The sequence below is a fragment of the Coregonus clupeaformis genome, unplaced genomic scaffold, assembly GCF_020615455.1.
Source record: "Coregonus clupeaformis isolate EN_2021a unplaced genomic scaffold, ASM2061545v1 scaf0311, whole genome shotgun sequence".
Classification (NCBI taxonomy): Eukaryota; Metazoa; Chordata; class Actinopteri; order Salmoniformes; family Salmonidae; genus Coregonus; species Coregonus clupeaformis.
This window is the reverse complement of record NW_025533766.1, coordinates 322,973-343,353: the sequence shown is the minus strand read 5'-3', so window position 1 is coordinate 343,353 and position 20,381 is coordinate 322,973. Positions and strand designations below refer to the sequence as shown.

Below are 20,381 nucleotides of genomic sequence, written 5' to 3'. Positions count from 1 at the left end.
GTTTTTGATGTGTATCCAGGACTCATCTGAGAAAGAGACCTTGGTCTCAGCATGACTGCACGTGGAAATAAAGGTTAAATAAATAAATAAGTTGTGTTGGCACAGTAAAGCGCTATCTACGGGAGCGAAGACGCTCACTTACAACCATATGGTCGTCATTAGGAGAATCTATGAACCAAGAAGAAGAAAAAGAACCACTAACTTGGTCAATCTCGAGGGTGTGTTGACGGCAATCTATAGCGGTGAGGAAGTACATTTTCACAGCACTCCTCTGGGAAAGTGTGATGTTTTAACCAGAATCACAGACATTCTTAAAGCACTACACTATGAGGGACACCATAATTGGTAGTGGTGATTCAGTCCAGTACATATTGTAGATGTGGAAATCTGACTATGGACAGTCACAAACCCTCAGACCTTAGCACAGCAATCAATCTCACTTTCCTCTGGGAAAGTGAGATGTTTTAACCAGAATCACAGACATAAATTCCCAGAAACCCCTAGTCTGAGGGACACCATAATGGGTGTTGTGGTGATTCAGTACATGCTGTAGATACATGCTGTAGCAATGGGAAGCCCACTATGGGAAGCCACAAACCCACAGACCTTAACTGCACTTGAGCTTCTGAGGCACGTGAAACAGCTCAACGCCAACCAATAAATAACAACGTAAGTATTAGCTATGATTTAGCTAAGGGGTAAAGACCCTGTTGACTGTTGTGCTGGATTCAGGACCCACACATTTACACTCATAAACATGGATGAGCACAATCAGAGAAAATACAATCATTCCTGCTCGGCAAAGCTAAAACTGTTGACAAGTTGTCATCTGAAAATGTTTGCTTTTGCACATATGCTTTAGTCAGTGAAACCTTTCAGTGTAGTAGGATGAGAAAGTGGTGACAAGAAAACAAAAGGTAAATAAATTAAAAGACCAGGAGAAATAACTTCTCACCACGCATCTCTCAACAGCTTTGGAATGTCTGTCAAAACATACACGGTTTAATTCAGCTTTAGGCAATGGCACTGTTAAAAATAAACATTTTACAATCTACACATGACACAAATGTAGGAAAACAAATCCTCTGTGTCCCAGACTTTGTAGGTGGCAAAACAATATTTTGGGTATCACAAATGTCTTGCTGATACAGAAAGAAAATTTTAAATCTGTCATATACAATTAAAATATGGAAAAACTTGATTGCACTTTAAAAAATGGATTGATATCACTTCTTCATGAGAAAGATTAAAGGGATAACAAGAATGGATTTAAGTGCGAGTTGAGAAATCGAAGATATGCTCCTGAGATGAGACGTCAAAATAATAAAGAAATAATGAATTTGCACCATCCCATCTGTTCCAAACAACACTCTCACTAACAGCTAATGGTAGCTTTCATCCAAAACTGCAGACGGAAATTAGCTGCTAGCTAAACCTGGTACAACGCATCATTTCCTCAAGTTTACTGAGGCTGTTTTTGTTGTACATTGTCCCTGCTCAAATACACTCGATAGATAAACAAAACCCTTCATCCCATCAATGCCCACCCAAACCTGGGAAAGACGTCAGCTTCACTACAGTAACCCCTGTGGGTTTTGTTTGGGGTACATTCATCCTTTATCCCTCTTTGGCTCTGTTCTTCACCGCCCTAGCTGTCAGTCAGCGAGTAAGTGGCGCGACGCTGCATTCTTCATAGAGACCATGTCATTGTCTTTTGGCCAGTAACCTTTGGGAAATCCCCGAAAACCCCAGGCAGCCGATGGAGGCTGTGCCCACGGCCCCATTGAGCTAAGCGCTAACCCCAGGATCAGAGAAGGCTGGCTGGGCTCCAGACCCTGTCCTCCCCTCCCTCTGCTGGCTGGCTCTCAGACGGGAAAGGCCACGGCAGGGCTGCTAGATCCAGAGCCCCTCTGCTGGGAGAGATAAAGGGATTCTGCCACCGCCTCCGTGGTCATTAAGCCACCCATCAGGAGAAGACATGGTTGCCCAAAGTCAAAGAGGTTTAGGAAGAAAAAGTTGCCCCGTTCTCTCCTCTTCATCCTGCCTGGCTCTCTCCATCTCTCCCCTCTGTCCCTGAAGTCTGGGGGGGGACAGGTCTCTTCTATATTTTCTCTCTCCCTCTCTCCCTCCCTGAAATCATTAGTCCTTTAGCACCATCTGCAACACCCACATTTTATATCAGGGAATGAGCCACTTTGTCTGGATATCGACCGATTTCCTTATTAGGAACCTACATTTCCAAATGTCTCGGCGACGTTTGGATATAATTTGTTTTTAAGGCATGCCAGCCGGGGATAATGGCGGATCAGTCACAAATGCTACATGGTGCCCTTTCGATAACTATAGAAGGGGATTTGGATGAATCAGTATTCTATTACAATGTGTCGCCAGCATACAAAAGAGGAGAACATTAAGATGCCATTACTCGGAGATTCTTCTTGCACCTCTTCCATCCATAAATGAGTTGCCATCTTTCTCCATTGGTCCCTGTTGGAAATAAAATGGCCGCCAACATGAATTCCCAGTGGAACAGAAGGAAACAAGCCAACTTCCTAAAAAATGAAGTTCCTTAGTTAGAGAATGTTCTATCCAAACTGAAGCTGTGTAGCCAATCACCTTTCACGCATGTTGCTGTTATTGAGACAAAGGCTCTAGCAGCTCCATGGAGAACTGACATCTGTTTGTTTTCAGATCCACTGAGCTGCATGCAGACGTAGACCTGTTTCACACTCCTAGACCAAACCAACAGGTATCCGTTCACACACACACACACACCTTGTGACAACACACCCCTATCGGTGCCTCGTCGGGACAGCAGTGTGGAGGCGTGAAGGAAGTTGGGGGGGGGCAAACTCATCAAGGGGAACTGAAGGTCTGAATATAACACACACACATACCTCTGACATGAATGTTCACACACAGCCCATTGTTCTAACCTCTTTACTGTGCCTAGTATGGGGGCGCCTGCAACCCCTCAACCGCAAAAACACATCTAACCACATTTTTGAAACTGTAAACACCGCCATAGAGCCTTCGCAAGCTAACACCACCGAGGTTTGAACCCAAGACATCCAACACACATCACCTGCTGCATTGTTCTTCTTGCCCATCTATGCGATTCACAATAACAACACTATTAGTTTAACCCTGTTAATTAATGTGAGGAATGCTAGAGACGACACCAGTTTGTGGAGGGGTGACAGATGGAGGGAGGAAGGGAGTGAGAGAACTCGCTCCGACACTGCTGACACCAGTTAGAAGGTGAGAGCAAGCACAGCATCGAGAAAAGGCGGAAAAAGACATGCCGTGGTTGGTGCAGTGTGTCAGAGCAACGTATGTGGGCTGCTAGAGAGAAGGGAATGAGAGAGAGACAGAGTAAGAGAGTGAGAGAGGGGTAGAGAGAGAGAGAGAGAGAGAGAGAGAGGAGAGAGGTAGAGAGAGAGAGAGAGGAGAGAGCGAGAGAGAGAGAGGTAGCGAGAGAGGAGAGAGCGAGAGAGAGAGAGAGAGAGAGAGAGAGGTAGAGAAAGGGGTAGAGAGAGAGAGGAGAGAGAGAGAGGAGAGAGAGAGATTGACAAGAGACAGAAAACATGCTCCCCTCGCTCTTCTTCTCTCTCGCTTTCACACACACACACACACACACACACACACACACACACACACACACACACACCTGCTTTCTTGCTGCAGTCTGCCATACTGTGAACCTGCTGAACTCTCACAAACACCTCCTGCTGGTCTGTGACATAAATACTGTAAGTAACAAAATTAAGGTAAACTGTTGCTACAGTTACCTAGGAATAAGAGTCTTCAACAACAGCATTTCTTGAGTGAATCTGCTTTACCTAAAACAGGCGAAAACTGACAGCTGAAGTAGTACTCTTTTGTTTGGCAATAGGCCTCTACCAGACATTACGGCCAACTCAAGCTTGCATTGGGATTCCACTAGGAATGGAATCATGACAACTGCCTGGCTTGAGTTGGGCCTTGGCGAAATGTCCACTGACTTGTTGCATTTATTTCCATACACATCTCACAGGTGAGATAGATCAGCATTTTTATGTGTCTGCGTGCAGTTTGAAGGAAGTTGAAGCTAGCTGTTCCAGTAAACTTCTAGTCATTTTGCTAACACTAGTTAGCAATGGCTCACAAAACGTCCTTCAAACTGCACGCAGACATATAAATTGTATCTTTGAAGTTCTGGGTAAGCAAAAAAGGGCGTAATTGGCCATATCTCACACTATCCCTTTAAAGCTATGTGCTGGATGCAAACCACATCTTGATGCTTTTATTGTCTGGTGGCTGTAAGATACAGAATGAGTTCAGACAGTGTCAATTGTATTCATAACATATAATCAGAGAACTAGAGACAGCAGGAAAAAGTATTTTTGTAAAGTCTTAATAAATGCAGATTTTCGGAATGCGAAACTTTGGTTGGTATGTGTTTTTCAAGACGACGCTGCTTTGCAAATAGGTTTGCAGGGAACTCAACGGTTTCGCTCAAATTGTTTTTTTTCTATCGTAGTCTAGAGGATAATAAGGATAATCTCACTTCTCCAGACACAGTGGGCCTCGATTGCCGCGACATGTAGGCGGACGGAAATTGGATCCTTGAAAGTATGAATGTGAGCAATGAAATGATTTACTTTTCACTCAAAACTTTTAATGTTGTTATCACAGACAGGCACAATCTCACTGTATTTCTTTTCATTAGTCCACTGTTGATACAGTCCCAAAATGTTTTGCATGTCAGCAGTCAAGTTTTCAAGACACTGGAGTTTCAAGAAGCAAAGTGTCACCAGCCACATCATCATGATGATGCAAAATGCATGATTCATTTGAAATAAATACCAAAAGATAGATATTGAGTGTATTTTCCCTTTAAATAAGAGAACTTTATTGATTGTCTGTTTCACATACTACTACTGTACAATGCTATTGATGTCATCATGGACATTTGTCCAATGAGCTCAAACTATACAAACAGACTCAAAGCCTCTCTTATGTTCATTAGAATCCTCTGTTGGGTGGAGAAGAATTGTCTGCTTTGAAACCATAACAGACAGACGGAAGGAAAGAAAGAGATAAGAAAGTGCTCTCTGTTGGGTTAATGCCTCTGAGACACTCACTCAAGAGTCGCAGCGGATGTCCAGACTACCTTGGAGAATTCTCAATCAAGCAAATCAATGGTTACGTGAGCTAGGAATTACGGGTAGAGCGAGCCGGAGGGCGACCACAAAAGAGATATAGTTATGGAGCTGAGCCACCATGGTCCGCCTCTGCATTACAAAAGGAAGTTGAGTCACTGTGGTGGTACCACTGGCACACCCATTCAAATAGGAGGTTGATTGTCATGGTGAGAACAAGTGACAGGTCTTAAAAAAGGGGAGAGAGAGGTCTTGGTATGAGGAGAGAGAGGTCCTGGTATGAGGAGAGAGAGGAGAGAGGTCTTGGTATGAGGAGAGAGAGGTCTTGGTATGAGGAGAGAGGAGAGAGAGGTCTTGGTATGAGGAGAGAGGAGAGAGAGGTCTTGGTATGAGGAGAGAGAGGTCTTGGTATGAGGAGAGAGAGGAGAGAGGTCTTGGTATGAGGAGAGAGAGGTCTTGGTATGAGGAGAGAGAGTGGTCTTGGTATGAGGAGAGAGAGGAGAGAGAGGTCTTGGTATGAGGAGAGAGAGGTCTTGGTATGAGGAGAGAGAGGAGAGAGAGGTCTTGGTATGAGGAGAGAGAGGTCTTGGTATGAGGAGAGAGAGTGGTCTTGGTATGAGGAGAGAGAGGAGAGAGAGGTCTTGGTATGAGGAGAGAGAGGTCTTGGTATGAGGAGAGAGAGGAGAGAGAGGTCTTGGTATGAGGAGAGAGAGGTCTTGGTATGAGGAGAGAGAGGACCCTTCTGTGTGACCTTCTGTAATGAGCAGAATGACCACATTTATTCACACATTCTGACACACAATTATAACGATCCTTTTAAAATCTGTGAGGGACATAGTTTTCTTTTAAAAGAATGATCTGCATTGCATTGCTTATGGCATATGGCCTCTGCATTCAAAAAGAGAGTTGAGTCACTGTGGTGGTCCACCATTAAAAGAGGGGCTTGATTGTCATGGTCAGAACAAGTGGCAGGTCTGAAGAGAGGAGAGAGAGGTCTTGGCGTGAGGAGAGAGAGGTCTTGACATGAGGAGAGAGAGGTCATGGTGTGAGGAGAGCGAGGCCTTGGCATGAGGAGAGAGGTCTTGGCGTGAGGAGAGAGAGGTCTTGGCGTGAGGAGAGAGAGGTCATGGTGTGAGGAGAGAGAGGTCATGGTGTGAGGAGAGAGAGGTCATGGTGTGAGGAGAGAGAGGTCATGGTGTGAGGATAGAGAGGTCTTGGCGTGAGGAGAGAGAGGTCATGGTGTGAGGAGAGCGAGGCCTTGGCATGAGGAGAGAGAGGTCTTGGCGTGAGGAGAGAGAGGATAGAGAGGTCTTGGCGTGAGGAGAGAGAGGAGAGAGAGGTGTTGGCGTGAGGAGAGAGAGTTCATGGCGTGAGGAGAGAGAGGTCTTGGCGTGAGGAGAGAGAGGAGAGAGAGGTCTTGGCGTGAGGAGAGAGAGGAGAGAGAGGTGTTGGCGTGAGGAGAGAGAGGAGAGAGAGGTCTTGGCGTGAGGAGAGAGAGGAGAGAGAGGTCTTGGCGTGAGGAGAGAGAGGAGAGAGAGGTGTTGGCATGAGGAGAGAGAGTTCATGGCGTGAGGAGAGAGAGGTCTTGGTGTGAGGAGAGAGAGGAGAGAGAGGTCTTGGCGTGAGGAGAGAGAGGAGAGAGAGGTGTTGGCGTGAGGAGAGAGAGGATAGAGAGGTCTTGGCGTGAGGAGAGAGAGGAGAGAGAGGTGTTGGCGTGAGGAGAGAGAGTTCATGGCGTGAGGAGAGAGGTCTTGGCGTGAGGAGAGAGAGGTCTTGGCGTGAGGAGAGAGAGGTCTTGGCGTGAGGAGAGAGAGGAGAGAGAGGTGTTGGCATGAGGAGAGAGAGTTCATGGCGTGAGGAGAGAGAGGTCTTGGCGTGAGGAGAGAGAGGAGAGAGAGGTCTTGGCGTGAGGAGAGAGAGGAGAGAGAGGTGTTGGCGTGAGGAGAGAGAGTTCATGGCGTGAGGAGAGAGGTCTTGGCGTGAGGAGAGAGAGGAGAGAGGTCTTGGTAAGAGGAGAGGGCAGCACCCTTCTGTGTGACCTTCTGTAATGAGCAGAATGACCGCAGTCTATGAGAGACAAACTGTAGTTCTTTCAAAGTGATCTACAATTACATTGCTTATGGCATAAGGCTTATGATGCTTTAGCTTACAGATGACATTTCTAAATCACAAAAAGGAATGATGCATAACCTGTAACCACTTTTGGGTGCTGACTATTTTGTGAAATAGTTTTCTTTCAACATTTCGCTCTCTTACAGATACCGTTTCTATAATCCCTTTAAAGACATTAGGCAAAACCACTCTAGGGTGCATATTTCAGCTGGCTTCCTTTCTAGGGGAGAGTAGCTTTGTATACCCCATAGTTCATATTCTCAACAAGTAATTAATTAATCATCAGTCTAGACTAGTGAAAACAGAGTAACCTAAACCCTCCGAAAGCTTAGGGGAGCTCCAGGCGGTTTTCCCCTCCATCACTGCGAAGAACGAGTGATTATTGAGCAAAGCAAAACTGGGAGTCGGAAAGAGGATGAATATTCATGATATGACATTCGCGGGGAGCAGCCGATGATTCCAAAAGCACACAACCCGTAGTGCTGCATTCAAATGTAGCCGTCGGCTCAAACCTCAAACGGTTTCAGCAAACAGTGAAATTCGGTTGAAATCCCCCTCAAGGGAACCGGTTGTGTTTGAACTCCAATCACAGAAATAAAGTGCCAATTATCCCCCTAATTGGGCGTAACAAACCTTGAAGCCTGTTATTGCTAGGGCCTAGTTGTATTGTATTGGGATCTTTAAATAGCCAATTTAAAGGGTTAAAATTAGTTTAATTAATTGAATATGGGTAAGAAAATGGACCTTTTCCCATTTACCCCTGACCCTGGTTTGGCAGGAGACGCCTGGGGATGAGCACCTTTCGACACATTTCTGCCACGCAGGCAGTTCCTCCTCTACCTCCTTCTCTCCGTACCCTTGCCACTCACATCCATAAAGAACTCCCACATCCCATCCGCCACACACCCAAAGACAGACAGAAATATTAATTAGTGCACACCACACGCGCACCAATGCACACACACACAAACTCAATACACACACGGGTAGAATGAACAATACACACCCACGGACATGCGTGCAGGCCCACACACCTTCTGACAGGGGAGTCATTCCACATTCCCAACAACACGTCTCCCAGAGAGACAGACTTCACCCCAGGGCCCTCAGACGGACAGCTCTCTGACAGTGATGATCGGACAGACTTCTCTACTCTCAGCCTGGCTGAGCCTTAGAGCAACTGCATAATGGGCAGAAGTGTGTGTGTGTGTGTGTGTGTGTGTGTGTGTCTACCCATCGCAAAGATTGGCTGAGACTTTGAACACCAAGGCTCTTGGACAAGTTTTAATGTCTGTGTAAAAACAAGCGATAACATTGTATGTTATCTTACCTTAACAGAAGGGACATCATCTACAAATAGTGTTTTGGTGGTTGCTGCTAACATCTCCTTCAAATTGACAGCATCTCAGCCCATTCTAAATATGGACTTTAAAGAAACGTATTAACTTAATTCTATATCAACTGTCAGACAGTCTTCCTTCAGAGAATTCCCATATGTGACTACCTAGACAGCACTAACTCCTACCTGTTTATGTTATATAAGTTTTATGATCAAAACAGAGATGAATATGATATTGATATTGCCTTGGAATATCCATAACAAGCATCCAACTGCAGCAGCAATCAAGAGTTCAGTTCTGTCCGGTCTATCCTTTGATGTCTCTTACTGCAACACGCATAACAGAGGTCCTAATAGCCATACTGTATGACTAGCTTAGTAGCTTATATCACAAGCGTATCGGGTGTGCATCCCAGATGTGAAATTACTCATCGGGTCCTTCACATATTCTCTCAGCATGTATTGGACTGGATGAGAAAGCGTGGGCTAAGACAAGTCTACTGTTCTGTCGCTCAAATTTACATTTTAGTCATTTAGCAGACGCTCTTATCCAAAGCGACTTACAGTTAGTGAGTGTATACATTTTCATACTGCCCCCCCGTGGGAAACGAACCCACAACCCTGGCGTTGCAAGCGCCATGCTCTACCAACTGAGCTACAGGGGACTAGACCAAATGACAAAACAGAGGATGTTTTTCTATGTGAGGGTGGAAGGCGATTTTGCTGAGATGACTCAATATTCCACCAAAATGTTTCAAATACTGTCCCATCTCAGGTACAGCTGTTAGAGACTTGGGCCTGTTTATATATAACCTATGTGCTAAAAACAGTACCGATCAGCTCGAGTGCTACGATGAGGGTCGTTCCACATAGGAGTCCCTTTGGGTAGTGTCACACCTCATTTTAACATTCTGTCATAAAGAGCACATGTTAAAATTCATTAAAAAAACATGTTTTCCCATGTCAAGAGGTTAAATTATATTAAATTACTATATTATGTGCCCATTAGGTGCCAAATAAAGTAACAGGGAATAGTTGTATTTAAAAAGGAGTTCAGTTCACGTAACAGAATTTACCTTAAAATGAGGGACAGTTTTTGTTTAAATTTTTTATGAATCACATGAAACAAACAAGGCAACAGTAAACATGTCGTCCCCAACAACTGATGCAGCTGTGGGGGACAATAACACTCTTCAGAAATGACTGTCAAAGCAACAAAATAACTACGCTTTACAATGATGGTGAAAACATGGAGATGTTATGGGGTTAAGTGGGTTCAAATCTTCCTAGAAGGCACAGAGAGGTCACAGAGGGACATGTCAAAATGCTGAATTTTAGCTCTTTAGAAAGTCTTCATTCATATAAAAAATCAGATTGATTGAATTTTCCATGTGGTCTATATTAAAGGGCACTTCATTTAATATAACAGGCTTTTAAAATGCAATATTGGTGCACAATTTCTAATTAAAATATCAGGGAACGACACATAAATGATCTCTATAATGTTCTATAAAATGCATAAAATGTTCTATACCATACACGTCTCCTCGCAAATTTTTACAATTATACAAAAAATGTCATTTTAAACAAGTCACCCGAGGTCACCATGTCAATTTCAAATAGCAAACACGTTCATGCTGTTGTCAAAGGAACCGCACCACATTTAACATCGGTACTTCACCTCCGCTTACACCTTCACTAAGCCAACACCCCCACCCCGACAACACCTTGGCAACAATGATCCACAGTAATGGAAACTCTGTTCGTTAATCTCCTTGTACCAAAACAAGACTAGAGCGCCTAATGAGAATAATGTTATAGGTATGACAGCTATGTGTCTCCTTCCTCTCTCCCTCTATCCATCTCTCCCCCCTGCCTCCCTCCCTCCATCTATCTCTCCCCCCCTGCCTACCTTCCTCTCTCCCTCCATCTATCTCTCCCCCTCTCCCCCCTGCCTCCCTTCATCTATCCATCTCTCCCCCCTGCCTCCCTCCCTCCATCTATCTCTCCCCCCCTGCCTCCCTTCCTCTCTCCCTCCATCTATCTCTCCCCCTCTCCCCCCTGCCTCCCTTCATCTATCTATCTCTCCCCCATGCCTCCCTACCTCTCTCCCTCCATCTATCTCTCCCCCCTGCCTCCCTTCCTCTCTCCCTCCATCTATCTCTCCCCCCTGCCTCCCTCTCTCCCTCCATCTATCTATCTCCCCTGCCTCCCTTCCGCTCTCCCTCCATCTATCTCCCCTGCCTCCCTTCCTCTCTCCCTCCATCTCTCCCCCCTGCCTCCCTTCCTCTCTCCCTCCATCTCTCCCCCCTGCCTCCCTTCCTCTCTCCATCCATCTCTCTCCCCCGCCTCCCTCCCCCTCTCGCCCCTGCCTCCCCCCTCTCCCTCCATCCATCTCTCCCCCCTCTCCCCTGCCTCCTCCTCTCCCCCTCTCCCCCTGCCTCTCTCCCTCCATCCACCCCCTCTCCCCTGCCTCCTCCTCTCTCCCCTGCCTCCCTCCCTTCCTCTCTCCCTCCATCCATCTCTCCCCCCTCTCCCCTGCCTCCTCCTCTCTCCCCCCTGCCTCCCTTCCTCTCTCCCTCCATATATCGCTCCCCCTCTCCCACCTGCCTCCCTTCCTCTCTCCCTCCATCCATCTCTCCCCCCTCTCCTCCTCTCTCCCCTGCCTCCCTTCCTCTCTCTCTCCCTCCATCCATCTCTCCCCTGCCTCCTCATCTCCCCCTCGCCTCCTCCTCTCCCCCGCCTCTCTTCCTCTATCCATCTCTCTCCCCTGCCTCCTCCTCTCCCCCTCTCTCCCCTGCCTCCCTTCCTCCATCCATCTCTCCCTCCCTCTCCCCTGCCTCCTCCTCTCTCCCTCCATCTATCTCTCCCCCCACCTCCCGTCATCTCTCCCCCCTGCCTCCCTTCCTCTCTCCCTCCATCCATCTCTCCCCCATCTCTCTCCCCTGCCTCCTCCTCTCTCCCTCCCCCTCTCCCCCTCTCCCCCTGCCTCCCTTCCTCTCTCCCTCCATCTATCTCTCCCCCTCTCCCCCCTGCCTCCCTTCCTCTCTCCCTCCATCAATCTCTCCCCCCACTCCTCTCCCCTGCATCTCTCCCCCTCTCCCCTGCCTCCTCCTCTCCCCCTCCATCCATCTCTCCCCCTCTCTCCTCCTCTCCCCCCTCTCCCATGCCTCCCTCCATCTCTCCCCCCTCCTCTCTCCCTCCATCTATCTCTCCCCCCGCCTCCCTTCCTCTCTCCCTCCATCTCTCCCCCCATGCCTCCCTTCCTCTATCTCTCCCCCCTCTCCCCTGCCTCCTCCTCTCCCCCTCTCCCCTGCCTCCCTTCCTCTCTCCCGCCATCCATCTCTCCCCTGCCTCCTCCTCTCTCCCTCCATCTATCTCTCCCCCCTGCCTCCCTTCCTCCATCTCTCTCCCCCCTGCCTCCCTCCTCTCTCTTTCCATCTATCTCCCCTGCCTCCCTTCCTCTCTCCCTCCATCTATCTCTCCCCCTCTCCCCCTGCCTCTCTTCCTCCATCCATCTCTCCCCGTCTCCCCTCCTCTCTCCCTCCATCTCTCTCCCCCCTGCCTCCATCTATCTCTCCCCCTCTCCCCCCTGCCTCTCTTCCTCCATCTCTCTCCCCCTGTCTCCCCTCCTCTCTCCCTCCAGCCTCCATTCCTCTCCCTCCATCCATCTCAACCCCCTGCCTCTCCCCCTCTCCCCCCTACCTCCCTTCCTCTCTCCCTCCATCTATCTCTCCCCCTCTCCCCCTGCCTCCCTTCCTCTCTCCCTCCATCTATCTCTCCCCCTCGCCTCACTTCCTCTCTCCCTCCATCCATCTCCCCCTCTCCCCCTGCCTCCTCCTCTCTCCCTCCATCTATCTCTCCCCCCTCTCCCTTGCCTCCTCCTCTCTCCATCTATCTCTCCCCCTCTCTCCCCTGCCTCCCTTCCTCTCTCCCTCCATCTATATGTCCCCTGCCTCCTCCTCTGTTCCTCCATCTACAGTGGGGAAAAAAAGTATTTAGTCAGCCACCAATTGTGCAAGTTCTCCCACTTAAAAAGATGAGAGAGGCCTGTAATTTTCATCATAGGTACACGTCAACTATGACAGACAAAATGAGGGAAAAAAATCCAGAAAATCACATTGTAGGATTTTTAATGAATTTATTAGAAAATTATGGTGGAAAATAAGTATGTGGTCAATAACAAAAGTTTCTCAATACTTTGTTATATACCCTTTGTTGGCAATGACACAGGTCAAACGTTTTCTGTAAGTCTTCACAAGGTTTTCACACACTGTTGCTGGTATTTTGGCCCATTCCTCCATGCAGATCTCCTCTAGAGCAGTGATGTTTTGGGGCTGTCGCTGGGCAACACAGACTTTCAACTCCCTCCAAAGATTTTCTATGGGGTTGAGATCTGGAGACTGGCTAGGCCACTCCAGGACCTTGAAATGCTTCTTACGAAGCCACTCCTTCGTTGCCCGGGCGGTGTGTTTGGGATCATTGTCATGCTGAAAGACCCAGCCACGTTTCATCTTCAATGCCCTTGCTGATGGAAGGAGGTTTTCACTCAAAATCTCACGATACATGGCCCCATTCATTCTTTCCTTTACACGGATCAGTCGTCCTGGTCCCTTTGCAGAAAAACAGCCCCAAAGCATGATGTTTCCACCCCCATGCTTCACAGTAGGTATGGTGTTCTTTGGATGCAACTCAGCATTCTTTGTCCTCCAAACACGACGAGTTGAGTTTTTACCAAAAAGTTCTATTTTGGTTTCATCTGACCATATGACATTCTCCCAATTCTCTTCTGGATCATCCAAATGCACTCTAGCAAACTTCAGACGGGCCTGGACATGTACTGGCTTAAGCAGGGGGACACGTCTGGCACTGCAGGATTTGAGTCCCTGGCGGCGTAGTGTGTTACTGATGGTAGGCTTTGTTACTTTGGTCCCAGCTCTCTGCAGGTCATTCACTAGGTCCCCCCGTGTGGTGGGATTTTTGCTCACCGTTCTTGTGATCATTTTGACCCCACGGGGTGAGATCTTGCGTGGAGCCCCAGATCGAGGGAGATTATCAGTGGTCTTGTATGTCTTCCATTTCCTAATAATTGCTCCCACAGTTGATTTCTTCAAACCAAGCTGCTTACCTATTGCAGATTCAGTCTTCCCAGCCTGGTGCAGGTCTACAATTTTGTTTCTGGTGTCCTTTGACAGCTCTTTGGTCTTGGCCATAGTGGAGTTTGGAGTGTGACTGTTTGAGGTTGTGGACAGGTGTCTTTTATACTGATAACAAGTTCAAACAGGTGCCATTAATACAGGTAACGAGTGGAGGACAGAGCAGCCTCTTAAAGAAGTTGTTACAGGTCTGTGAGAGCCAGAAATCTTGCTTGTTTGTAGGTGACCAAATACTTATTTTCCACCATAATTTGCAAATAAATTCATAAAAAAATCCTACAATGTGATTTTCTGGATTTTTTTTCTCTCAATTTGTCTGTCATAGTTGACGTGTACCTATGATGAAAATTACAGGCCTCTCTCATCTTTTTAAGTGGGAGAACTTGCACAATACTTTTTTCCCCCCACTGTATCTCTCCCCCTCTCTCCCCTGCCGCCGCCTCCTCTGTTCCTCCTGCTGCAGTGATGGCACCTCCTCTGTTCCTCCATGCATGGCTGCAGTGATGGCACCTCCCTGCTCATTTTCCTGGTTTCTCCTTGTACAGCGTGGGTGTGTGGAAGGGGAAGTGTGTGTGTGTGTGTGTGTGTGTGTGTGTGGAGGTGAGGTGCTGAAAGATGTTAAAGGCCCAGTCACTACAGGTCCATGAGAAATTGTCTGTCTCTTGTCTCCACTCTAACTAATTACCCTGACTCAGGAAGACAGAGGGCATTCTACCTACCTACACTACAGCCAGCAGCAGCAGTCACACTGATCTCTTTAGAGACTCTGTTCATCAACTAGAGTACCAACAACATCAAGTTTCTCTATGATTCACCCACTCAGAACAGTCACACTGCCCACACTACTTAGCTCTGTTTAGCAGTGTATAGGAGCATGCATGCACATATATATATATAAATATAAGAGAGAGAGAGAGAGAGAGAGAGAGAGAGAGAGAGAGAGAGAGAGAGAGAGAGAGAGAATGCTTGAGTGTCAGTTTAGCAAATGTCTGGACTGGAGTGTATATAAAGAGACAGTATGTCGGTGTGATAAGGAATAAATGACTAGAAAGGAAAGGACAAGTGGAATATTGCCAATGTCTGCACATGCAAGGTTGGAGGTAACTACAATAGCGAAATCATCCAGAGCCAGTTGATTTCAAGTTTCTGTGTTAAACTACTTCTGAATGAGAACATGTTTTGTCAGCTGAATTCATTGGAGAGATACCGGAGGACGGGTGTTGGAATACCTCCCGTATCCACCCACTGGCCGGAACCACACAGACACAATGAACTGAATGAAAAAGGAAGGACAATTCTTATAACAGACAACAGTGACCAAAACGACATGTACATTCACTCCCACACAATGTCCTTGTTTGAAATCCAAAATTATGTTAGACAGAAAGCACAGGAACAAGCTGAGAGAACAATCCTCCCATTTTATCACAGACAACAGTTTGGGGGCATCTCAATAGTTTGAAGTTGCTTCTGTGCCTCCCTTCCTTTAAAGTAAAGGACACTGAAATGAGTTCAGTGTAAGGTGGGATGCATTTCCTCACTCTATTACCCACTGTTGAACTCACTGAACTGAACCCACTGGTGTGTGTGTGTGTGATCTCGCTATCTGTACATACACATTCCTCTATAATGACCTCGATGTACTCCAGCTGCTTTAATGCACGTTAAGATGAGCCTTAAGCGTCACACACATGTGAATGTGCACACACACAAGTAATGGAACTAGGGCTGACAGAGACTAAAAATAATCTTGGTCGACCGAAAATCGTTTGTTCTTTCAACCAATCGATTGCTAGAAATGTTTTAATGTGTATTTCTCCTTATATAGACATATCCAGTAGCGACGCGTCATTCAGGGCAGAACTGACCTGTTTAGCTAAAATAAGTTGTTGTTGCCTGTTTTGCATGTTATTTTGGCATTAATACGTGTCACATATCAGTTTGAAAACAATGTAAAAAAAAAAAAAAGTTAATAAAGCTGCATACAAACATGGTCTCTTTTTTTGCTTTCGTCCGGGTTAGGGGAGGGTTTGGCTGGCCGGGATGTCCTTGTCTCATTGTGCTCTAGCGACTCCTTGTGGCGGGCCGGGCAACTGCAAGCGGTCTTTGGTCGTCATTTCTACAGTGTTTCCTCCGACACATTGGAGCGGCTGGCTTCTGGGTTAAGCGAGCAGTGTGTCAAGAAGCAGTGCGACCTTCGCCGAGTCCATTGGTGGAGTTGCACCGATGAGACAAGATCGTGACTACCAATTGGATATCACGAAAAAGGGGGTAACGCCAGGGGCCAGAAAAGTTTGAATACATTGGCCATGCTGTCAATCCAACATGACTCCTGCTGCGTTCAAAACAACTGGAAACTCGGTACTGGGAAATCTCAGACTTCAGTGAGTTCAAGACAACTGGGAACTCGGATAAAACTAGCTCCGACTGGGAAAATATGGAAAATAATTTTGAACGGTCATCCAACTATGAATTCCAAGTCGGGATTTCGGACTTCTTTCTACAGCCCACAAAAAGGACCGCCGCGCCACCTTCCTGTTCAAGTGAGCATAGCACAACAAGGTGAGTCCAAAAATGGCTTAATATGCCAGGGAGATATGTATACTGTAACTAAGAATGTAATACTAAGTGTAAGTAAGCTGTTAGTAGCCCATGTGCCTCACCCTAATCATTTGGTAACTTTCCCCCTCATAATTTATATAATATATAATATAATATGCCATTTAGCAGACGCTTTTATCCAAAGCGACTTACAGTCATGCGTGCATACATTATTTTTTTTTGTGTATGGGTGGTCCCGGGGATCGAACCCACTACCTTGGCGTTACAAGCGCCGTGCTCTACCAGCTGACTTGGTGGTGCACATGTAGCCTATAGCCTGTTTTAGAGAAATGTAATCATTGAATATTGTAAGATATTTTATTGTCTGCTTATATGCCCCCTTTAATTATCCTACAGTTCTGACTTGGTGCACAGGGAGAATACTGTAAGAACGGCCCATGTTCTGAATTCCTGCGATGTACATTTAAAAAGTGCTGAACAAATTGTTATATTGACTACGTCCGTCCTAGCTCGCTCATTAATGTCTTAATCCAAATTACGGATTGCCTCTTATCCGCTCGTCGTCCCATTATGCCATAGTTTTTACATCTCAATTGTCAGTAGAATCATTTTTACATTTACATTTTAGTCATTTAGCTTACGCTCTTATCCAGAGCGACTTACAGTTAGTTTCATACCGGACCCCCGTGGGAAACGAACCCACAACCCTGGCGTTGCAAGCACCATGCTCTACTACATCTGTTTAAGCAAGTCAGCCATTTCAGCTATGTTTTTCGCTGCCCGACAAAGCTCCGCTGATAGTCAGGTGTAGCAGTGGTAAGGATTCACTACATGGTGCTGAAAAGAAAGCTCTGCTGTTGGGACAGCTTTATGTAGGCCCTAACAGTTTGTGGACACCGTTATAGTGCAATTAATGTATTTTTTTGTGTTGTGGCATTGCTGGCATGCATAAAAAAAAAAAAAGATGTACATGCTAAAATCGCCACTGGACACACCTTATGTGTTTTAATAAAATCTACTATGTGCATTGAGCTTGTCTGATGCTTAAGATTACGGTTTGATGCCTCAAGAGGGCGCCAGTGATCTAGATGACCAGAAGAAAAAAAACTTTACCTGATCCAACTATTCTCCTCCCGCTCCTGCTGGCTTTCGCAGATTCTGCCAGTACTCTCCTGAAGTTGCCGGTAATAGGCTACACGAGGAGTCGGCAACCTTTCTCATGTGGAATGCCAATTTATCTAACCATTTCTACCGATCTGTGTGCCAGTCATGGTTTTCATATGCACCTTTTCGTGAAACAGTTTCATTTCATTTATAATAACGTCTTAATATCTCAAAATCATTGTCATGTGGTTAACCAAAATTCTATCCAAATCTAAATGAAAATGATACAAACCTAAAAAGTTACTTCTATTGCCATTGCCAATTATGTAAAAATAGCCTGCATAAAGCCAACAAATAAAAACATTGCAGCCTGCAGGTGGAAAATATCCTGATTAAAAATAAATATCCTATAAACCACATTGGCTACATGTGGCCTGTCTGCAACGAACTTGAAACATTGTATCAACTATTAACTGGGTCCGGCCCAAAGCTTGCACTAGCGAACTTGCAACATTGTATAAAAATATTCTGGGCCCTCAGAGTTTCCTGCGCCAGCGAGCGCGGGACAGACACAGCTGTAGGCTATTTGCGCAAGGGATAAGAAGCAGCGCTTGACTTGGGCAGGAGCTCACCAGAGCTGAGTATCGGCACCTCAAATGTTCTACTGCTTGAGCTCCTGTTCCTCTTATAGAATATTAGCTCAAAAGTATTGTGGAGCTCCTGCACCTAAATATAAAACAGTACCAGCACCCAAAATGAGTACCGGAACCTATTTCAGTCCAAGTCACGCACTGATAAGAAACCTATTTTACGACGTTTCCACTGGATCAGAGCATGACATTTTTCCCTTTCACGTTGAGTGGTTATCGAAAGGGAGAGAGCTGGAAAGATTTTTCAAATACATTGAGGAACTATTGTAATTCTCAATGGATGTAAAAAATAAAGCTCCACAGGTCATTAGTGGTGGTGCGTTAAGCCAATCAGAAATACTATCAGATCCCCAAATGGGCACATTTACATGCATACATTTGCGCGCAGGCCAGGTAGCCTATAGTCCTACTTCGATGCGTGTGCGTCCTTACTCAACATTGACAGGAGTGCTCCAAACAAAAGACAATTACTAAATTGACAGAACTCATCAATGTAATTAAATAAACCAAAACTTGTTTCTCACAAGTGTAGCATAGGTTGTGCACTCGGCAAACAATGTGTCCACTCCGACAATGAGAACAGGAAGACTGGAATAATAATATTGAATGCATTAAAATAAAGACCGTAACCAAAGTAACAAACATTGTAGATGAGAAATTATAGGAATTAACGGTAAACGTACAACTGGTGATATATGTAATGGGGAATTGATATACACTAAATGGGAGGTGCATGGAGATGCGGTACAGAGCTCGATTTGGCCTCTGCATGCCTCTTGAGGCGCCGCAATTGCGTCACACCCTCCTTATGGAGCCCCCTACCACATTTTCGAATCAAGCATAAATTGGCTTTTAGTCTAGGCCTCCGCAATGGATTAGTTCACTGAGATGGGCACAAATATATATATTTGTCACAGCTCAAATAAAACAATGTTGGTCGACTATCAGCCTAATGATCAAACAATCGACCAGTCGACTAATTGGGGTCAGCCCTAAATGGAACTCCTTCACGCTGCGCTGGAATAACACTAGCATCTATCATCCTCATAAAGACGCACACACACACACACACACACACACACACACGTCTCATTTATTAGGCCTTCTCATGGTATAATAACACACTAATAAGGAAAGTGCTCGCTCGCCCCCTCCAAGGAGAGAGACTCATTTCTCTGCTCGACTCGCGACACCTGGGACTGCAATCAACACTGCTTCCACCGCCCGTCCGTCAGACACGGCTGCCACGGCAACTGTGTTCCCGACGACGGCTCTACGGTCCGAGGAGTGTGTCCCGGTGACAGGCCTGTTTCTCACTTAGCCCCAACCACACTGGGAGAATACATCACAGCAAGGTACCGCTTTAGAATTCATTAGGGTGCGCTCCTTGGAGAACGACATCGTCTCGAAAGGCTCGGCCGGTCACAGACAGATCAACTGATTGTGTGTGTTTTGGTTTGAACGGGGGCAACTCGTCGATGAAACTCACCAAGCCAAAGTAGTAGTGATATTTTATGCAAACATTTATGCAGCGCGTACCGGGATGCTCCCGCACATATCAATGGTGTTTGATATGGCTTTCTGGCTCAGTAAGGGTGATTGGATGAAGGGAGGGAAGGAGAGATGGATGAACGAAGGGAGACATGAAAGGAGAGAGGGAAGAAAGGAGAGGGATGGAGAGGATGGAGGGAGGAGAGGAGAGAGGGATGGAGGTAGTACCTTCAGTGGGGTTGACGGCCTCCGGTAAACTGTCCCAGGGGAGGGTCCAGGAGGGGCGAGGATGAGGGGAGAAGACGGCCTCGATACCACTCTCCTGCGGGAACACACACACGCGGACACACACACACACACCATCAAGGTTACCATAGAAACTTCTCTCTCAGAGCCTCCAAGGTCTTTCCGGTCTCAACAAGCAGTAATGAAGCGGTTTACAGAGAGTAGGGACCGCTCCTCCACCCTGACCGCTGTTTCCACTCTGAAGAACCACCTGAGGACAAGACTGCTTCTTCTTTTCAATCCTTTGTTCTCTCTCGTTCTCTCCCTGTAGAGAACACACACAGTCTGGTTGGTTGGCCTGGTTACCTGGCTCATAGGGGGATGCAGGTGTTCTCCAGAGGGAAGTAGGAGTCTCCTGTAAGACCATTGAAGAGCTACATATTACAGGTAATGAGCAGTGGATAGGGACAAACATTGCATCTTTGCACACTGTCCTTTTGGATACTGGATAAAAGTGTTATAAAAGCTTACTTCACCAAGAACATTCCTCATCAAAAGCTTGCAAGATATTAGAAGAAGTAGCATTATTAAGAATTAC

General features: G+C 46.4%; 1 protein-coding gene across 1 annotated transcript in view; it reads right to left on the bottom strand.

Annotated features, from left to right (window-relative positions):
* Positions 1 to 20,381, bottom strand: part of LOC121556741 (glutathione S-transferase C-terminal domain-containing protein-like) — a 53,413-nt gene that overhangs the window by 23,932 nt on the left and 9,100 nt on the right. The window contains 1 exon segment of the mRNA XM_045214776.1: positions 19,787 to 19,880. Within this exon segment, the coding sequence (XP_045070711.1) occupies positions 19,787 to 19,880 (94 nt within the window).